This window comes from Diplotaxodon limnothrissa, linkage group LG7 (assembly GCF_057381915.1).
Source record: "Diplotaxodon limnothrissa isolate DT_005_m linkage group LG7, D_limnothrissa_male_GT1.1, whole genome shotgun sequence".
Lineage (NCBI taxonomy): Eukaryota > Metazoa > Chordata > Actinopteri > Cichliformes > Cichlidae > Diplotaxodon > Diplotaxodon limnothrissa.
In genome coordinates, this window is record NC_140602.1 from 27,653,763 (window position 1) to 27,675,451 (window position 21,689).

At 38.3% G+C, this 21,689-nt stretch overlaps 2 protein-coding genes across 2 annotated transcripts; both read right to left on the reverse strand.

Annotated features, from left to right (window-relative positions):
• Positions 1-130: 130 nt before the first annotated feature.
• Positions 131-2,194, reverse strand: LOC146628419 (niq CART3-like). Its single transcript, XM_085357817.1, has 3 exons — positions 2,078-2,194; positions 663-746; positions 131-238 (listed from the first exon to the last, which is right to left on the reverse strand). The coding sequence occupies exons 1-3, from the start codon at positions 2,192-2,194 to the stop codon at positions 131-133; spliced, it is 309 nt and encodes a 102-aa protein (XP_085213943.1).
• Positions 2,195-15,158: 12,964 nt separating this feature from the next.
• On the reverse strand, positions 15,159-19,110 carry lg7h15orf40 (linkage group 7 C15orf40 homolog). The gene is made up of 4 exons (XM_085357818.1): positions 18,907-19,110; positions 17,389-17,521; positions 17,183-17,310; positions 15,159-15,248 (listed from the first exon to the last, which is right to left on the reverse strand). Exons 1-4 carry the CDS (start codon positions 19,108-19,110, stop codon positions 15,159-15,161), a joined length of 555 nt encoding a protein of 184 aa, XP_085213944.1.
• Positions 19,111-21,689: the final 2,579 nt, after the last annotated feature.

The following is a 21,689-nucleotide window of genomic DNA, read 5'->3' on the forward strand; positions in this document are numbered from 1 at the left end:
TAAAAGCAAGATAAAACACCTTTAATGCAGCACAAAAATGTTTTCACATAAAAATTGACAAAGGATTCATTCCATTCTAAAGGTTAAATCTACAATTTAAAATAAACTTTTGTGACATGATTTAATTTGCTCATAAGCACTTAAGGAGGAAGAAGTTGCAGAAAGCTCCTCGGGGGCAGTCGCACATCTTCCCAATCCGAGATCCTTTCCTGATGGCACAGTATTCCCCAAGATCACACTGTGAACACAAATAACTTTTTAATATCAAACTCTGGACTTCATGGAATGAAAATTCACAAAGTATCACTAAGACGTTAACACAACCATTCTGCTAATTTATGCTTTCTTGCAGTCCAAAAGAAGTCATTCATAACTGCTGTCAGAAAAAAAAAAGAAAGGCACAGCAAGGACGATGTCTGATGCCGAGAAAAGCACTTTTCTAGAGGGAATCATACCTTTAATCATTAAAACAGTAAAATGCTGCTTCAGCTTTGGTGCACTGTTGCTGTTTTTGATTTTTTTCATTGCATTTTTGTTATACCTTTATTCTTGAGCACCTTTGCACTGAGGTTTAGAATGTTATACACTTTTAGAGAAATTATAAATGTTTTAAACATTTTTTGTCACAAGTGTTAAATCAGAGTATAGTGTTAGTGACTCACAGAGGGGACCTGTCCATACTTCTTCTCCCAGGGATTAATTCTCTTGGTTTGCAGTCTCTCCAGCACTTCATGCAGCGCACCAAGCTGAGAAAAACAAAAATACAACAGACGTGAAGCTAATGTGTGGTCAAAATTAAGCCTGGAAACACAGGAGAACACTTTAGTGCATCAGTCACTGTCATCCAGCCATTCTGTCATTTTCTGTCCAACAGCATTGCTCCATCTATGACAAAGGCTTTAAACATCAATTGGTCAATAATAAAACTAACAATAAGCAATTGTATTAACTGAATTTAGGCAAAAGAAGACAAGAATTAAAAAAGTCTCCAGCTTGACACTTGTCAGCATTTCTTGCAAAAGATATTCCACATATTTCTCATTATTGACTTGTCTTATGGCTCATGTTTTTAGAATTGTACTGCCTTAGTTAGAAGCAGTACAGTTATAGGAACTAAAGGATATTGAGTGGACTAATTAGGCAGCCAGATCTAAAGGATTACATTTTTCTGTTCGATATGACATCTGGTTTGAAATACAGTAACAGCTTTTTAATAATCTGCTAAATTCATACAAATCCCCCCCCCCCCCCCCCCTCCATACATTCATATAGAGATTTACACTTTTCTATACACTTCAAGCACTTTGTCTATCTCACATCAATTGCCAATTTCAAATAGCCCATTAATTTAACATGCATATCTTTGTGCTTTGGGGAAAGCTGAAGCGCAAACTCACAGAAGAGATGAATCAGATTTGAACCAATTTAAATCACCATGCTGCGCTGTGTCACTGAAGAACATGGAACCTGACAGCTTTTATGAGTTTGGTGCCAATATAAATAGATTAACTGAAGATGTTTTGGGTTAATTTTCATTATTTACTAATCTGATGTTCATTTATTGTTTGATTAATTGAATGAAAAAACACAACCCTCATACATTTATACTTTTCATGCTGAAAATGTCCTCTTAACTCTGAGCAATCAAATCAGTCAAACACAAAAATAAGCAAATCTTCATAATGCAACCAGAAATGTTATACATCAATTAACAAATAGTTACTAATTTATTTACATTTTACAAATTCATTGTTGCAATGAAAAACATTAGCCACCTATTATTATTACAGTTTCCAAAATTTGATCAAAAAAGCTGACACTAATGGAGATTTCACTACAGAATGAGTGCTTTTATTTTGATACTACAGGTTCAGTTCTGCATAAGAAGTTTGTCCAGCATACATTTGGAAGAGGTATATATGTTAAATACTTAAACAGAAGAAATTTCAGATCGTATCCAAAGACATATAACTTTTATTAAAGCAAAGCGTATGAACCCCCTTTTCATCACAAAATACCTTTATGTGTGTGTGTATTAAAATATTAGATATTGTAAATATTCCACACTCGGATTTACCAGTCTGTTGGAGTTGTGGTAGTCCTGCACTTCTCTCTCGTCCCTCTCGGCTTCCGTCTTCCCCGCTGGACACAGCGCAGATAGTAGCACCGCGCACAACACAGCTCGTGCCCACATTTTAAAAACACAGCAAAGAAAGCGCAGTGTTGAATTTTCCAACAGTCGCAGTTGCCTCTTACTTCCTCCAGGCGTTTCTCACGCACTCTCTGCATGTTCGGCACAGCGCGGGATCTTTAGAAAAACAGCTCCGCCCCTTCCAGGTATGACGCGGAGCATCTCCCAATGGGCTAAAATGTAGCAAAGACCCTGACTGGTTCACTCCTGTTGCTTTCAGCAAAGCTTTTATCAGAAGAAGATTAAAATACAGCACTGAAATATGTAGTATTTATAAGAACTTCTAAACATCACTGATGAAGACATCTTACTTTTTTTTGCATTTCCTTATTTTTTTATTTGTTGTTGTCATTTCCCACGTGTGGGACTAATAAAGGTTATCTTATCTTTTCAAAAAAACAAAAAACAAAAGAACAGCTATCTCATTATGGCATATTAGGTATTACGTGAGTATTTGCAAACAAATTTGAATATTAGACAAAGATAACCCAAGCACATACAAAATTATTTTAAATAGTAATGCCATTTATTAAAGGAAACAAGCTGTCTAAACCCACCTGGCCCTGTGTGAAAATTTTGCTCCTTTTGTTATCATGAATTGCTTTCAGGATGCTGGACTGAGGGTGGAGGTCTCAGTTCAATGTGAGTAGTGTTTGTGTCTTGACATCAGTGGTATCTGTCTACTCCTGTAACCAGTTTATCACTCCTGCTGGGTATCAGATGACAGGTAGGGCGTATGCGTTGATGGCTTGGATCATATTCCTGCACTTCAGCTGACCACTCAGCACTTCTTTTAGATATTTGGACGTGGCTAACCTTCATGAATTTTTATCATGTTTCCGAGTGGCTTGTGAGATACTAAGGCACTTGTAGTTAATTCAATTCAGTTCATTTTTATTTATATAGTGCCGAATCAGAATGATTTTGAATTGGATTGGAGTCTGTTAGACAGATATGATTCAAACCACTCCAGTGTAGTAATTTCAGTATCTATGGCATGCTCTAATCGCTGTAATAACATATTGTGGTCAATAGTATTGAATACTGCACTAAAGTCTAGCAGAAGGAGCAGAAAAATCAGTCCACTGTCAGAGGCCATAAAAAGGTAATTTGTAATGATGAGCTCTGAAACATGACTCCATCTCTTCAGATAAACTATTTTCATCTGCGGATGATCAGATAGCTGTTTTACAACTACTCTTTCACGAATTTTTAAAAGTAAAATGAAGATTGGAGGCTGACCTATAGTTAAGACAGATGGGTCAAGTGATGGCTTTTTACATACTGGTTTAATTACTAGAGATGGCACGATACCACTTTTTTATGTCCGATACCGATACCGATATCATAAATTTGGATATCTGCCGATACCGATATGAATCCGATATAGTGTTTTTTAATCAACAAAACTGTTTTTTAAAATATCTTGCTGCATTTTGCAAGTCTGCAAGTTCATACTCAAGTTTAAAACAACAACTACACTAAAGCTATTCTGTTATACCTGTATACAAAAAAAATATTTCATAGTTCAGCAATACTGATCAATCTAATAAACTTAGACCTACACCATCCTCCCTATTCTGGTATTTTAAAGAGTACTTAGCGTAAATATTAAGCAACCTAACTAATAGGGTTCCAACTCCCAGCAACAACAAACATAAATAAATAAAAAATAAGGAACCACCCCTCACGCGCCACCTCATGATGCTTAATCGACGTAATCAACCTTAATTTGATGCAGTGTGAAAAAAAATGCACAGAAATCAATTATTTTTCAAGAAATATTAAATAGATTCAACATCTTTCTTCAACAAAATTGCAGACTGCACAGATGGTACCTTCCCAAAGTAAAAAGTACTATAGCTTACTAGGGTATATATTAGACTTAATAGTCACTATATACAGTAATTGACTTCTATTCATTTTACATCAAATTAAAACTTTGGGTGTCAGATAATTATTTATTAAAAGCTCGACATTTTAAATGAGAATAAGAAAGAAAAGTATGTCTTTGTGCCCCCTTTTCCCTGTTCATGCCCTATCGGCCCCCCTGGCTAAACTTTGCTAGATCCGCCCCTGCACAGTTACCAGCGTCAGCTACGTAGAAAAAGATCCTCGAGTAGAAAGTAATATTAAATAAATTCTAACAACAGCTTATCAAGTTTAAACGTTCTGCTGTTGTTCAGCCGCTGGTTTCCTCTTTCTGGTGCAAAGTGGGCCAAAAACAAACAAGAGACACGGACTCGTGACAGAAAAGCCGATCAGCTGATCATTTAAGCAGTTTCACGATTGAAGTAGCAGCCGGAGAGCGAGAGGCAGTCGCTTGTTAAGCTTAACGTGGGAATGCTTTACAAACATTCAGAGATGGACTTACACACTTGCTTTACTTCTCTCGGGGATAACTTTGTCGGAGATGAAATGCCAGGTTGCTAGCGAAGCTCCAAATGCTATCCAGACCACCAACAGGTCCGGCATGCCACAGCCGCTCTATCACGTGATGCACACTGCTCCGACGTGCTAACGTTCTGAGGTGAGTTACGGCGTGTTGCAAGTTTTGTGAGGTGCTTTCGTGATATTTAATGGATCGGATTACATTTTTTATTTTTCTCCGATATCCGATCCAGTAATTTAGGTCAGTATCGGACCGATACCGATACGTAATATCGGATCGGTCCATCTCTATTAATTACTACCACCTTAAACACATGTGGGACGTAATTGATTGATAAAGACTAATCTTATTTCAGATCAAAGTATTAACTAAAATAAGCAGTCTTTTAAACCCGGCAGGTTTATGCCACTTCTTTATGGTTCCCCTTCTCTCAGGAGTGCGGGCCCACTCATCCCATGGGGTGGCCACCTCTTGTTGAGGGGCTCCTCTCTCTCTACCATTGGTGTGGCGGAATCATGGTCCTCGGCTACCACCTTTAATAGGTTTTACCGCTTGAATGTGGCAGCCAGCCCCTCTTTTGGGGAGGAGGTGGTGGGTGCCCCTCTGAGGTAGCCTTTGTCTGTTCGCTTGGCCTAGTGTCTTGCAGGCTGACCATGAGCGGCTGTTTAGGTGTGGACCTTGTGTCTTGTGGGAGTCACTCAGGCCAGTCTTGCGTCTGGCAGACTGATGCCTCCTCCCTCCAGCTCGGCCTTTGCATCTGGCGGGGCCTTGACCAGGGTGGTGTGTACATATGTACCAAGGGCGTAGATTTGGCATGGACGGAAGGGGCATGTCCCCACCAATAATTTGATCTCTTCGAGTAAAGAAAAGCAAAACCAATAAAAACAAAACAAAAAAACAATCTGTCAACGTCTCATTCACCCAGCGGTGCAGAAAGAGTTACGTTCTCTACCGGAGTCCTACCTCATGTGACAAAAATGGCCAATGTGATTGGCTGGGCCTTTCAGTGAGCTCTGTTTAGTGTTAGCAGCGGCAAGCCTGCGCTGCGAGGACCTGCAAGGAGGAGAGGAGGATGGCAGCACAAGGGAAGAACCTGGACATAAGAAAGTATTTTTCAAAGAAACCTGTAAAGTCAAGTTCACTCATAAAATGTGTCCGTCATAATAACGTTACAGGCTATGCTAGGCTTTGGCCCACATCAGTCTAAAATTGTATGTAACCATGAATAACGTGTTTGGGAAACTAACAGCACAACAGGCAGCACTCGTTATCTCAGTCTCCCAGAGTAGCATTTCTAATTTTGATTGAAACTGTCAGAGAAAACGGCAGCCTCGAGCAAGCCAGGATATTAGTTTACAGAGGCTGTTAGAATTATATGTCTAACGTTAAAATGTTGGTGAAACAATAATTTCATCCTAATGGTACTGACATATTCATAGGGTTAATTTTTGAGACAAAATATCACGAGTTAGTCATTAATTTGCAAATATTCCACGTTGTAGTGCAGTTTGCACAAATTGTTCTAACAATGCACTCACCCTACAAACATTACTGACGAGTCAAGATCTGCACAATTTGACAGAAACACTGAAGCAGCTCCACATTTTATTCTTATTGTCATGTATGTCCTATTTGTCAGGTGACAGAAGAACCAACACAAAGCTCAGAGAGTAATGGTGATACAAGATCACAGGTGAAATTGGATGATGACTTGGTGGTGCACATGTGTGACTGCATGTATTTTGTAATTTAACATTATATAATTCAGATATAAAACTATGAATTGTTATTTTAAATGGTTTAAAAGCATGTAGAATATCATATGTAGGCAAGTATATTTCTCCTTTTTTTTTATTATCAAGAAGCAAAGACAAAAAGGAAAAAAAAAAAGAAACAGGGCAGGGTTCGGTGGTTGAATCAGCCGTCCCCACCAATGCCAAAACCAAATCTATGCCCTTGATATGTACATTTGTACATTGTTCGTTTTGTACACTTTCACGCTGGGGTTTCGGTTGCACTGTCTCTTCACAGGGTGTCTTAAAGAGTTACCCCATACATATGGAATATGTAACGGAGTGGAGAGATAGTCTCTCAGTCAGAGAACCAAGGTTACAGTGCAACCGTACGTTATCCCTGGCAGTGTTTCAGAGTTCCTTCAGTGTCTCCTCTGGAAGACAATCAACAATGATTTGGGGTTGCTTGTGTCTCTAGCTTCAGGTTTTTCAGAATAGAGTTGCCAAAACCTAGAATGTTTTCCAATTAGTCAAACTGCAGGAATGTCTAATAGACATAAATACCTGGATGACCTTTAAATTCCGGCTTCTAAATGCAGATAAAACAGAGACTACTGTACTCAGCCCTAAAGATCTTAGAAAAATGTGGTGATATAAAATACTGCAGTGAAAGTAGGGATAGGGACTAGAAAGATATATCTCCCATAACAACAGCTTTCAACAGCAGGTTTGCATGGAATAGATAAAGTAGGAGCCCCAAAATAAGCTAACAAACCCACTTACAAACCCACAGTACAACTGCATTTTATTTACATAGCACCAAGTCACAACAACAGTCACCTCAAGATGCTTCCCTGTTCATAAACAAAGCCATGGTAGCATTTGATAGCAAGTACTGTTTAGTTGCAGATTCATAGAGTTTTGATTACCAACCAGAAACTGATTGGATTGTTGTCTGCTGAGTGCAAGCCGCAGCATCAAATCCTCCCGCTGTCAGCAAGGCTTTAGTGTCGGACTAAGAGCATTTTGCTGCTAGTAAGTCAGCGCTGGGCACACAAAAAATAGAGACTTTAAAAAATAAACAGTATTGGTATTAAAGTGTGTGTTATGTCAGCTGCTTCAGGACATTTTAGATGCTTAAGGAAGCAGATGACTATAAATAAACCTGCAGAGAGGAATGAAGTAAGAGGTTTAAAACCTGCCATGTTGTTCCACTTGCTCCAGGCCATGATTCAGTGTGTGACTGTCTGCTTATGGGCTCATGATAAAGACATAAACAACTATATCCCGTCTATGTCAGCTGCCCAGAAATCCTGCTGAGTGGTAGTGAAAATGAGGATGAAAGCTGTTGGCTTTTACTGTAGACAGAAGAGAAAATATAACAGGATGCAGTTTGCATCTTTTCATTCATATATTTTTCTTCTGCGAGTGGTTGAGCCCCTCTAATGCTCATTGCCTTGATTCATGCTCAATCATCCAGGGAAGTAAATCTCAAAAGGTCGATTCTGTTCATCTGGACGTAGCCCACTCATGAATGACAAAATGTTAAATGTTTTGTCATTCATTAGGATGAATGACAAAACATTTCTCTCATTGGAAAAGCTACGTCCAGATGAACAGAATCAACCTTTTGGGTCTAATACTCATTGCCATTTGACTCTTCTTCTCCCACTTTGTTGTATATACCATCCATCCATCCATCCATCGCGGGGCAAGTGCCTATGTATGTATCAGGCAAGAATTAAAAAAAATAAAAAAAGTCAATTACAGCAGTTGGTCTCCTCTGTTGCTAAATGCTTGCACAGTGTTTAAAGAAAAAGTGATGCATCACAGTGCTCCTAACTTTTTTGCAGTAGGTTAACACTGATAGTATCAAATTGAACTACTTCAGTTGCATATAGGGTTTATAGCTGCAGGTCACTGATTTTTTAAATTAATTAATTAATTAATGACAAAATCTTGTTTTAGCACCACATCAAGCCTCCAACTTCCCTTGCATTTTATTTTTCATGTACATAGTACTGCTTAGACAGTCTGACTGTAGTAAAGGAAACTTGAACCCAAGCTGCCAAAGTTGATTTAGTTGGGAGGTAGAGGTTTGGTAACAGGTACCCACCACTAAATTTTGTTGAGAGCCAAATGGCCAAATTATAGTTGGCCTCTCATTTACACCCACCTACCCCTTAGAACCTCGCTGCTTTCAAGTTTTCATTAAGTAGTAAATGCGGTGTTGAGTCTGTTGTGTCACTTGTAATGAAAATAAGGCTGCAAGAACTATCTGGAAGAAAATGAAGAGTAAAAAAATGAGGCTGAGCTGAAAGGAAACATCTTAAACCGCTTCATTTCCATAATCCCACAGAATAGATCAGAGTTGGGCATCATTATCATCCCTTAATCTCCTCAATTTTCCTCTAATCCTCTCAAGAAACAGCAGCTCCATCGCCCGTAGTTAAGCCAAATAACTTTTATCATTCTCTGTGCAGAAAGTGATCTTTTAATTGCTGTCTATGACTGACCTGTTGCAATCTGAAGGCAACACTTGAGGCTTTGATGGTGAAATTGTCATTTTCTAAAACTTGGAAGGAAGCATTAAATCTAGAAACTAAAAAGAAAGTATATAGTTTTATATATCAAAATATATATTTTTTAAAAATCAAAGCGCCCTATTCCAGGAGGCATGTTCAACAAACAGAGTTAAAAAATTAATTCTGAGTTGGTTAACTCTGAGATTGGCATTTTCAGTTTCAGAAGAGCTGATCAGAGTAAATTCAATCAACTTGTCACAAACAATTCACCATGGCAATGAGTAATCTAGTGGACCAAGTAATATTTTTTAATATAATATATGTCAATGCCTACCATGATATTTAAACAGGAGGGCAGGAAAGAGTCATTTTGATTAGCTTTCATTATATACGTTTTCAAGCCTTCATGTTTCAAATCTTTTCAGTCTCATCTTCACTTAAATGTCAAGTCAATGGCTTTATTGCCATCCCAACCATGTGCAGTGGTACAGTACACAGTGAAACGACACAGCATTCCTCCAAGACCATGGTGCAACAAATGACATATAACAGACAATCAACACAGGACTACATAGAATACAATGTGCAAAAAATGCAAAAAAACAAAGACAGTCCAACACCAGACAGAACAGATTGTTTCCAAAATCCAACTTCAACTGTCATTTTTCCATCTGTGTGACCAAAAACAACAAAACAAATGATTGATCCTTGATGAGTTTGTTCTGTGTGTAAAGCTTTATAGAGATCATTTTTATTTGAACAATGATTGCTAAAGTAATCTACAGTAAATGTTTGCTATGCAAGGAAACTGTCCACAAAGTCACAGCATTATAAAGATGGAGACTATAGATTTTTGGAGTGCCGTTAGTATTAATTTATGCATAATTTATAGCATCATAGTGTGGTACTTCAGTATAGCCCTACTCAGCAACCATAAAGGGAGTAACATTTTTTTTAAGTGGCAAATGCAACCCAAATGCAACAAACAGCACAAACTGTTTGTGTGTTTGCTAGCTGAAGGCTTAGCTGCTGTATTTCACAGGGAGAGAAAAGAAAGAGAGCTCAGTTCACTCAGAGATGAGAAGATAAGAAAGACAGACAGTAGAGGATGAAGGGAGGTTAGAGTAAAAGGTAAGGGCTGCTCAGTGGTATTTAATAAACTGGGAATGTAAACCTTACATGCAATATGATCTTTTTTAAAATCAGATATTGGATCTATATATATGTTATGAAGTTATATTTATGCATATTGTGAAACCTGCTGCAAAACAAACTGAGGCAGACTAACTGTGTTATTTAAAGGTTGCATGACAATATTCTGCAGGCTAGTGCAGGATAAAATGGTTTGTTTGCTGTACTGTGAGATGGATTTACAGTAAAGAACAGTGAGTTGGACTGGTGCACAGTGGCTGTGGTGTTTATGGTTATAGCTAGGTTACATAAAATGTAGCAGAGATTAGTAAGATTTTTAATTGATGCTTATTCATTCACTGAATTCCACCATTACACTAAATTCATACTGTCTAGTATAAACCATCTAAGTTGTCATACAACCAAGTTTAGTATAAAAACAGTTTACTGTCATTATAGAGGATGAAAAACATCCAAGACATCTCATGAAACATGAGCAGTAAACCTCTTTCAAAAAAAAAAAAAGTCCCCTACTTTTTCGAGGATTTGTATCTCCTGACTTCCTACCTCTGCACAGTCTGTTATGTCACAGTAACTCATTTAGAGTTGACGTTAACTCTCTTTCTTGAATGGAAAACCTAAAGTTTTCCTTATTCAGCATGAAAACATTTTGTTAGCTAAACCGCTTTCCAAGTTTAGGGCCAAAGTCTTAAAATTAAATAAATAAAGCTTCAGATGAACAATAAGTTGACACCATGATACCATGTTATTATTTATTTTGCAAAAACGAAACAAAAAAGCAGAAGCAGTGTGTGCAAAGCTAAGTAGCTAAGATTCAATAACTTGCATGACCACCTTTAGCAACAATAACCTGAAGTATTGCTGGTAAATGTGATTTTCTGTATAACTTCATCAGTCTCGCACATCATTGTGGAGTAATTTATGGCCCACTCTTCTTTAAAATGTTGCTTCAGTTCATTTAGGCTTGGTCTGGACTATGACTGAGCCATTGCAACACATTGTTACTCGACTATGAACTCTTCTGTATACCAAAGCATTTTACAGTGAAATGCTAGACCTCTTGTCCGACAGAAAAAGCTTGGCCGACATTGGGTCATGCAATAGGACAATGATCCCAATCACACACTTACAGATCTACAACAGACGTGCTGCAAAGCAAGTTCAATTCAACATCCTTCCACCACTATGAGAATGAGGTAAGAGCTGTTTTAACTGATTTGCAATCCTAACCCATGTTGCTATGGTTTTTTGAGAGAGAAGAAGCTTTCTCCTGGCAACACCAACTAGCAATAGTCTCTTGCAACTTGGGGATGAGGGGAAAGAGAAGTGTTAAGAGAGGACCACAAAGAGACAACAAATAAACTTCAGAGATTAGACAAAGCTTGATAACATCCAATAATTGAAACATCAATTGCAGTTTATACTTGCCATTGTCATGTTTGCACACCAAAAGTGATATTATATCTACTAGCCAGCAGTGTTTTCTGGTGTTGTTTTGGCTTTTGGCACACGTTCCAGATGCCATTTTTCTAAGATTTTTATGTCTGAGTACAACAACCTCAGTTTTATCTTAGTTTAATTGGAAAATTAGAGCTTATGCAGGTCTTATGTTGTTATGACATCTCTGCAGTTTATGGATGGATGCTATACCTTCGGATGATACTGCCTAAGGGAAGCATGTATGTTGTAAACAAATTTGGTCTTAGCACAAAACCCTGTGGAACTCCATAATTACCCTTAGTGTGGGAAGAGTACACAAAGGGATCGGACAACCAATGTCATGATATAATAGATGTAATACTATTGACAGAATAATTGATCTCTGTGGGAGTAGAGTTCAAGTATCTGCTCTGCACTCCATTGGCACATGGCATTGAAGAAAATAGCAGTGAAGGAAAAGAAAAAAGAGGGAAGCGGAGAAGAAATGTTTAGTGCATCACGTTAACTCCCGCCAGCAGCCTCAGCCTATAGCAGCTAAACTAAATAATGGTACAGGTTCACCTTTGAGAAACTCTAGGAACCACAAATAAGCCTGCAGTCTGGGAGAGAAGTGCTCTTTTAGATTAATGATAATAGGATGGTAATTTGCATATGATCTTTTTTTTCCTACCAGTTAGTAAAAACTGCTGTGTTTTGGATCCAGTGAAGACTTCTTAGGGAATCTTTGGAATCAGTTAATAAGGAATTATGGTAGTTCAGCCTAGAAGTAACAAAAGCATGAACTACTTTTTGGTATCACTCTGAAATAGGATATTTCTAATCTTGATTTGTTGCAGAAAAAATATGATGAAAGAAGGCATTCCTAGACATTTGTTTAACTGAGTCCAGGTCGAAAATGACTCCAAGATTCCTCACAGTATTACTCGAGCCTAAGGTAATACCTTCCACACGAAGCATCTAGTCAAACACAATTTTGTCTTGTACTTTTAGGGCCAAATACAATAACCTCAGTTTTGCCCCAATTTAAAAGGAAAAATTACACTGTATTCAAGACTTTACATCTTTAAGACATACCTGCAGTGTATTAGGGCATTATCTACACAGCAGTGAGATGACCTTTTTTTCAAGAATCTGTCAGATAAATTAAATTCTGAAGTCTAGCAGGATACGCACAGAGAAGACTTTATTGTCATACACTGTAGATCATTAGTAACAATCAGTGGTACTATTCCTGTCCTATGATGTAATCTAAATACTGAAATTCTTCAAATAAATCTTTCCTCTGCAAATGATCACACAGCTGATTTACAACTCCTTCGAGAACTTTTGAAATCAAAGTTAGTTTAGAGATCTATAGTTAGCTAAGGAAGCTAAATTAAGTAAAAACTTTTTAAGTAATTCTGTAATTTCAGAATTCCAGCCACTTTGTGGTATGTAACCTGTTACTAAACATAGTAAGTCTTGCAGGGATAGTATCCAATAGACATGTTGATGATTTGAAAACTATCTCTACCTCAGAGAGATCAATAGGTGTAAAGCGGTCTAAATAAATATCAGCAGGATTACTGAAGTTGTACTTCACAGTTTATCCAGAACTTTGAGTGATTACTGTGTGTTTGCTTATAACCTCTTGATTTGATTTTGCAGAAAGCACTTTTGATAGACTATAATCTTCAAAAATTGACCACAGAGATCTTCCAGCATACAGTGTGAAGGGAAGGGGGATTTAAGTTTATGAATCTCTTGAATTTAGGAGGGAAAATGCTCGTCCAGTCAGCAGAGGCTTAATGCAGCGTTTGAAACCTCCGTTAGGCTGACATGAGCTTCAGTGGGACTCAAATGCAGATATAAAGCTGCTGATCCAGGCTCAGCAGAGGAGACAACCCACGAAAAGTGACTTCAGTTAGCAGAAAACAGCATGAAAGTGAAGTGTGATTTAGTCCAACTTGAAAACAAACTCCCTTTAGCCCTGCACAAGGTATTTCTTATATAATGATCTCAGTGTCTGAGAAGATAAACTTCATTTAACAGTCATCAAGAAGCAGAAATGTTGCTTGCGGAGCTGGAATATAAAATAAGTCAGCGTTTTGATGATAGAGCTTCATAAGAGCTGTGATGTTTGATACGAAATCATTATCTTGCCATGCTTTGATGTCAGCTCACATTCAGCAGTGGTGCCATCTCTTTGAAGCATTTCAGTTTTAACTAGAACAAAGCAAGGATCATTACTGCAGTGCTAATTCACTGTACTCCTGATTCTGTGGCTGATGCTAATGAGATTTTTGTTCTTGTTTCTCCAGGGACTATCCACGTGGATGTGCATGACAGTGTGTTCTCAAACCTGAAAATATGGTAGCTCACATTGCGTCACAGGACAGTCTTGGAGTGTTTCATTGTTTGGGCTTTTTAAATTTGATTTTATGTTGTTATATTGAAACCTTTAAAGAGTCCTTTACAGACCCATGGTTAATGACTTCAAAATGTATAGAACATAAATTCCTGCATTTATGTGGTACCTGTGGCTCAGGAGCTAGATGGCTTGTCCCCTACACACACCCCTGTGGGTGGTCTTCTATCCCTCAAGCTTGGGTCCTCCACCAGAGGCCTGAGAGCTTGAGGTTTCTGTGCAGTCTCTTTGCTGTTCCTAGGACCGCGCTCTTTTGGACAGAGATTTCAGATGTTGGTCCTGAGGTCTGCCACTCGCCTAGCTGGGGGGTCACTGCACCGAGTGCTGATTACCACTGGGACCACTGTTACCTTCACCCTCCACATCTTCTTGAGCTCTTCTGTAAACCCTTGGTACTTCTCCAGCTTCTCGTGTTCCTTCTTCCTGATGTTGCTGTTATTCGGTTTTGCTACACATTAACATGCCCATATTCTTCTGCTTGTCCACTACTATGCCCAGTTAGCCATCACCAGTTTGTCCGTCAGTTTGTATGCCCTGCCTGCTAGCATCTTGCACCCTTTACGCATCTTTACGCAGCCTGCACCTGGGGTCTTGCCTGGTGTGGTAGACCCCAGCCTCTATGGATCTTGTGCTCAGAGCTCGTGTGCTGCCATGATTAGTGCCTCTGTGCTGTCTTTCAGTCCTGTGTGTGTGTGTGTGTGTGTGTGTGTGTGTGTGTGAACTTTGTATGAATTGAATTAAATGTTAACCACTGTTAACATTCAAAACTGGGCTGAACATCCTATATTGTAGCTGGTGGACGTAACACATAATAAATTGTAGTTAAATGATTTAAGTTGGGGGAAAAAAGATTTTTATTGATGATCATCTTGACATTTATTTTACTAAAATTCAATTTGCATTCTTTCTATTGCTTGCTAATAACTGCTATATTGATTGGGAGAATTAATTTCTGTTTATAAAAGATACAGTGGTTTCAAAATTTTCATTTTTATTCCGCTTTTGCCTACTTCATACAGAACACCCACCCCCTCCCCTTCATGAAACACCTATAGGAGACTACACAAAAATAGCATCCATGGTAGAGCTCCAAGGGAAAACTCACTTTGGCATAACCTTAAACAGGCTGTTCATGTCATTCCAAAATTTCGCACAGCAAATTGTAAATGACTCATTCCCATGTATCCCAAACTTGGTTAGCAGTTCCTGCTGTCAAAGGTGGCACAACCAGCTATTAGTTTATTAGTTGTAGGGACAATTACTTTAAACACAGATCCAGGTAAGTTTGGATGACTGCTGGAAACTGACATCCCTCTTGTCAGCCTACAGCCTGTCTGAGCTTCCTCAACACCTCCTCTGGACTGAGAGAAGAGTCCACTTTGATGACTTTGTCTCTGGACCTGGACCCCTAAAAAATACAGACGAAAGGACTTAAACGATATATGATACAATGGGATAAAACTTTGCTCACCCTAAAAAAAGAACCTTCTTACTGTGACAGTGCACCATCATGAAGCCACAGAATGAATGACAATGACAATTTGGCCCAATTTGGCAGCTTAAAGGTTTAGGAGCACAAAAAACAAAGTCAGTGTCACTCCTCTATATGGTCCCTGCTGCATATTTAGATCTAATAATAAGGTATCTATATAAAACATATATTGTGTAATACATTTACATTTTCAAAGTACACATGTGTACTTTTGGGTACAAAGTTAATTTACACCCCTGGAGCTGACACCATTTAAAATTCTCAGTGCATAGGACAAGTCACACTACAGTAATGGCTGTTTAGTGTTACGACCACTATCGAGCTCGTTCTTCAAACCCTACCATACCCACAACATGCAATCTCTGCAGTGAAGCCCCCAACAGACAGTAACAGTGACACAGTGCCATCTACTGCTGCCTGCTTACAGCTGCTTACACATACTCAATGCAGTATAGAATGTGAATACTGTGGTGTAAAAAGTGTTTTTGCCCTTCCTGATTTGCTATTTTTTGTATGCTTGTCACACTTAAATGTTTCAGATCATCAAACAAATCTAAATATTAGAAAAACATAACAAGTAAACACAAAGTGCAGTGATTTCTCCCTAAACCTAATAACTGGTGCAGCAACAACTTTATCAACAACTCCCTTAACAGCAACAACTGCAATCGAGCGTTTGTGGTAACTGGCAATGAGTGTCTTACGGCGCTGTGGAGGGGTTTTGGCCCACACATCTTTGCAGAATTTTTGTAATTCAGTCACATTGGAGGAGTCCTGAGGCAGCAAAACAGCCCCAGACTATCCCACTACCACCACCATATTTTACTGCTGGTATGATGTTCCTTTTCTGAAATGATGTGTCAGTCTGATGTCAGATGTCATGGGATGCACACCTTCCAAAATGTTTACCCTTTGTGTCATCAGTCCACAGAATATTTTCCCAAAAGTCCTCAGGATCATCAAGATGTTTTCTGGCTAAGGTGAGATAAGCCTTTGTGTTCTCTTTGGTCAGTGGTATTTTTTTCTTTGAACACTCCCATGGATGCCATTTTTGCACAGTCTCTTTCTTACTGTTGAACAATGAACACTGACCTGAGCCTGCAGTTCTTTAATGTTATTCTGAGTTCTTTTGTGTTGTCGATGTGCTCTTGGAGTAATTTTGGTAGGCTGGCCACTCCTAGGAAGCTTCACCACTGTTTCATGTTTTCGCCATTTGTGTATAATGGCTGTCACTGTTGTTCACTGGAGTCCCAAAGCCTTAGAAGTGGCTTTGTAACCCTTTCCTGATATATGTCAGTGACTTTGTGTCTCAGGTGTTTCTTTAGATCGTAGCATGATGTGTTGCTTTTTGAGATCCTTTAGCCTGCTTCATTTTGTCAAACAGGTTCCATTTAGTTGATTTCTTAATTCAACAGGTCTGCCATTAATCAGGCCTGAGTCTGTTTAGTGAAACTGAACTCAGCTTTCAAAATCACAGCTAAGTCATCATTTAAATAGTTTAAATTACTTTTTCCACACATGACCAGATAGGTTTGGATAACCTTTCTCCATTAATCAATTAAATCACCATTTAAAAACTACATTTTGTATGTACTTAGGTTGTCTTTGTCTAATATTAAAATGTGTTTGATCATCTGAAACATGTAAGTGTGACAAATATGCAAAACACTAAGAAATCAGGAAGGGGGCAAACACTTTTTCACACCACTGTATGTAGTGAGATATGTACATGAGTGACGGTTTAAGTAAATATTAAGTGAGAAATGCTTAGTGACAAATGTCAATGTATACAGAAATACTCAAATGTGTACTGAGATTGCACCAAGATTCCACTTATAAGTTTCAGCAACCTTGTCCAGACACACGTGACTTTTCTTCAGGCCCAGAACCTCAGCCAGGTAGCGAATAAGCTCAGCATTGGCCTCTCCATCTGTAGGTGGTGCTGAGATGGCAACACTTACTGCCTCTGTAGAAACTTCTGAAAGCATGGCAGAAGAGATAGCAGTGTGATTTGTGTTTCACTTTGTTCATATCAACAATTCTGTTATACAAACACCTGTGATGCTGCTGTGTTTGGAGCCGGGCTTTGCATGAACTCTTATGGTTACAGCACCACTTTTGTCTTTGGTTACTGGACCACAGGCTTCTGCTACGGCCGCTCCTCCACAACCTGCCAGCTGTTCTTTCACCTGGTTTAACAGCACAAAAGAGCTTAAGTCAAACATTACTGGCTCTTTACATTCATTTTCTACCTTTAAGTCATCTTACAGTAAAACAATTGGGAATCTAGAAATAGCTTACACCATAAGTAACACACTTGACAAAATCTTCAACCTTCCTTTTTGATTTTTCCTGCAGATCATATGAGCTTTCTAAGCTTATAGGGGAGTTTGTTCACAAGTGTTTTTATAGTAGTGACATTATCCAAGTCTCTCATGCAGCTGATACCAGACATTGCATTTAAATATCCTGTTAGGAACATTACAAAAGACTATAACACACCACCATCTTCTAGCTTCATTATTTGCCAGTCTTGATGCATGCTGAATCATCCAGGTACAGAAATCCAAAAAAGTGGATTCTGTTCATCTGGACGTAGCGTTTTCAGTGGGAGAAACATTTCATAACTCATCCAAGTGACTTCTTCAGTCTGAGCTGACTGCAGGTTTCCCCATCAATGTAATCTTGTAACAGATTTCAAGTTTTACACTTTTACTACTGTTTACGTTCACTGCTGCCACATTGGATCAGTAACACGGGGTTGGTGGAGCTGCTCCTTCTTTCAGAGTTGGTAATTCTAGCTGTTGGGACTGGAAACTCAGAAATTCCATTCTAATCTGGAGTAAGTGGAGTAAGTGTGCTATCACCACACAGCTGTGGAGAAGTGTTTCTATGGCGACTAAAGACAGTAAAATGAAGAGGAGTGAAAACCCCTGCTGTCTGCATCAGGTAGAGAAACAGAAAGGATAGAAGACTAGAAATTCAATCTCAGAGAAAAGCTTACCACGTGAAAACTAGAAGTTGTATAAGAAGTATTCTGTGGGAGCAGCAGCAGCAACTTCCCAAGTACAAAATACACATTTTTCACTTCTCCAGTGTGTATTATAAGGACACAGTTCCAATATACATGTTCAACAGACAGACAATAGACAGCATGTTCTTCTTCTTTTCATCCTAAATATGGGAGCTGTTCTACCTTTTTGGGTATTTGTCTGTTCATGAATTAGTAAAAACAAAAAACAAAACCTACTTTTGTAAGGGTTGAATACTACGACTAATACTACTAATAATACTAATAATAATACTAATAATAATAAGAAGAAGATATTGTGACTTAATGCTGTTGCACTGGCACACTTAATAACAAAGGTCGCAACAAACGAAGAAGCCCTGCACTCAATCTTTAAACTCCTTAAAATTCAAATCAAACTGTTTGGACCTTTAGCATAAACAATGTCCATCAAAAAGATGGTTGAAAGAAGTACTTACTTTACTTTAATTGACTCATATCAATGAGAAAATGAAGTTAAAAAAAAAAAATCTATATACACAAAAGTGGAATAACCGCTCTTACCTTTTTGGGCATTTGTCTGTTTCTGGAGTAGTGCCTTCTGTGCAGGGCGACACCGGGCAGAGGGGCTCTGTACCGGCAGCTGAGCACCAGCACAAGGTTGGGTAACGTTACAGCCTTTAAAGTGACAGATCTAGCCTGCTGCAGAGACGGTATAAATTTAACACGGTAAAGACAAGCTACGGCAAGACCTGAACAGGAAAACATCTACCGGCTACCTGTTAGCTTGCTAGCTTTTTGATGAATTTCCGGTTTTCAAAATAAATTCTTCCGCTTATCACAATCTTAAATGAGTTGTTATAAATGATAATAAATATATAGATTTTTTTATACTTACATTTTCTGCTACTTATCAAAGAAATGCATAATGGGGCTAGTTGGCTTACAAATGTAAGCATTTAATTCATACCAGAGCCAGAGAACACATTTATTTAATAGACTTGCATATTTTAGCAAAGATAAATAATATTTTAAAAAAGTACGGGGTGGTGCGACACATACGTCCTGTCTTGCTCTTCCTTCCTGCAGCACAATCTGTGCTCGTGTGTAATGGAGGAACAGGAGTGACAAAATGATTTAATTAAATACGCCATTAAATAATTAAATGTTTCATTAATTAATTAACATTTGAATTTGTTAATTAAATAAATAGTTCAATAATGAATTAAATGCCCATTCATTTCATCTAAATGCAAATTCACTTCATTAAATAAAATATATTTATTTATTTCTAATGTTATCTAATTAATGACACATTTAATTAATTATTTATTTATTTGCTAGTTGCCAGGGAATCAAAACCTTTATCCTTAGAGATTTTGGGGGGGCTCCCATTAAATGTAGTTTCTTTCTTTCTTTCCTTTTTTTTTTAACCACACATGGCTGAGTGCTGAACAGGGGTGAGTGCTTGATGAGATTGGGAAGAAACAGGAAGAACCCCCCAGTAGAACCAGAGTCAGGGAGGGGCAGTGGGGGTTGAGGGTGAGGGGAGGAACACTATCTGAACACTGTTACAGAGGCTATAAGAGATAGCTTATCAAGCATTATTGTATCCTAATTGCCCCTTGGGGATAAATAAAGTCTCTCTGATTCTGATTCTGACTCTGATCCAAGTTATCAACTCCATTCTTAGTGCCTCACAGTCTGTCTTTTTTAAAGCTTGATGTTTGATATTTGCACTTTATTGATCAGGCTGCCGCCACAATGGCTCTCATATAGGCTCCTGATTCTGACCCAACTGTCTCTGTCTCTTGGTCTGTTATTTTTAACCAGTTTGAACCTGTGAATCCGGCGTTCATATAGAATGTAATTCAACATATTGAGCCTTCGGGTTCTCCCCATGATGTTGTTCCTCTTCATCTCTCAGAGGCTCTGTATAGTTTAGTGCAGTTGGTTATTGCCATTATTAATATCAGTTTGTGTTCTGGTTTGGTCCCTTCAAACTTTAAACATGCAACAAAGCAAAACCTGGCTCGACCAAACAGTGCAGTAGTTAAATCTAGCTTCTTTCATTTAAGGCGGCTGGCAAAGTTGAATCCTCTTTTATGATGTCTGGGCTGGATTACTGTAATCCACTTTATATTGAAGTTAGCCAGTCTTCCGTCTTACTTTTGTTCAAAGTCTCACTGAGTGTCTTTTGACAAGAACATGTAAAATTGAGCAGCTCTTGCCCCACCTTACCTTCGAGCTGCTTTAGCCTGACACTCTTGTCCAAGCTCTTAGGTCATCTGACCAGTACATATACAGAAATCTAAGCAGAACCTCAGAGTGTACAAAGCGTTCTCTATTGCTGCCCCTAAGTTACAAGGGGCAATAAATAAATTGCTTTTGCACAACAATAACTTGTGTTGCCCATCTTTAAAAGTCATCTTAAAACACAGTTATAATTTTTGTCTTGAGATATTGACTTTATTACTATGTGTATGATGTTATGACCTTATTTTTATTGTATTATAGTTGATTGTTTTTGTTTTTAGTGTTTTGAAGATGTTTTTAATTGATGTTTTTGCGTTTTTATCATTTTCCTTAATTCTCTATGTAGCACTACAATACATTTTGATATGTCAGGAAATAAAATTGGCATTGCAGGCACTAACACTATTCCCTCACAGCAAAGGTCCTTTGTCAGAGGTTGGGGCGTAGCAGTCAGCTTTACATCAGCATCCTTTCTTGCTGATTAATATTTACTTTAGTCTGCTTAAGCTGTAAAAGTGAACAGTCACTGTTTGGTAGACGAGGCCAATCTAATCCAATTAAATCTGCTGTACTGTGCCAGACCAGGAAGATCAATCTTGTAAATTCCATCCTTCTGGATCCAGTTCATGAAGTAATTTGCTGGGTCATTGACTGAGGCTCTTATTAAAATCTGTCCTACTTAATAAGAAAGCCTTTAAGCATTTTATTTTAAATGGAATGACCACGAAGTATTCTAACAAGTTTTAGGGAAAGACCTTGTTACTTTACCTTTAACTTGTCCAGTTACTTTTGAAGCTAAGAAAGTAGTGAACTGTATAAAAATGGCTGTAATTCCTAATATCATAAAAAATGCAATAGTCCTCCAGTCCACATACTGAAGTATCTCGAGTGAAGATTGTGAACGCTGAGTTGCCCCCAATGCATCCATAAGAGTGAAAATGTGTGTGTAAAACTTAGAAAGGCTGCATCACACTCATCTGATCAAAAATAAGTGATCAGTGTATCCAAAAGCACAAAGATTCGCAACATAGATTTAAAATTCTAACTGGGTAGCCACCAGCTAGTATTGAAGCTGCCAACTCTACAATCCT

Excerpts from the sequence above, each read along its gene's own strand:
- lg7h15orf40 (XM_085357818.1), bottom strand. The coding sequence starts at position 19,110 with ATGTTTTCCTGTTCAGGTCTTGCCGTAGCTTGTCTTTACCGTGTTAAA. Across the intron at positions 17,522-18,906 it reads ACAGACAAATGCCCAAAAAG|GTGAAAGAACAGCTGGCAGG; the intron begins GTAAGAGCGGTT and ends CTGTTAAACCAG. Across the intron at positions 17,311-17,388 it reads CAAACACAGCAGCATCACAG|AAGTTTCTACAGAGGCAGTA; the intron begins GTGTTTGTATAA and ends CCATGCTTTCAG.
- LOC146628419 (XM_085357817.1), bottom strand. The coding sequence starts at position 2,194 with ATGTGGGCACGAGCTGTGTTGTGCGCGGTGCTACTATCTGCGCTGTGT. Across the intron at positions 747-2,077 it reads ACCACAACTCCAACAGACTG|CTTGGTGCGCTGCATGAAGT; the intron begins GTAAATCCGAGT and ends TGTTTTTCTCAG. Across the intron at positions 239-662 it reads AGTATGGACAGGTCCCCTCT|TGTGATCTTGGGGAATACTG; the intron begins GTGAGTCACTAA and ends TTGTGTTCACAG.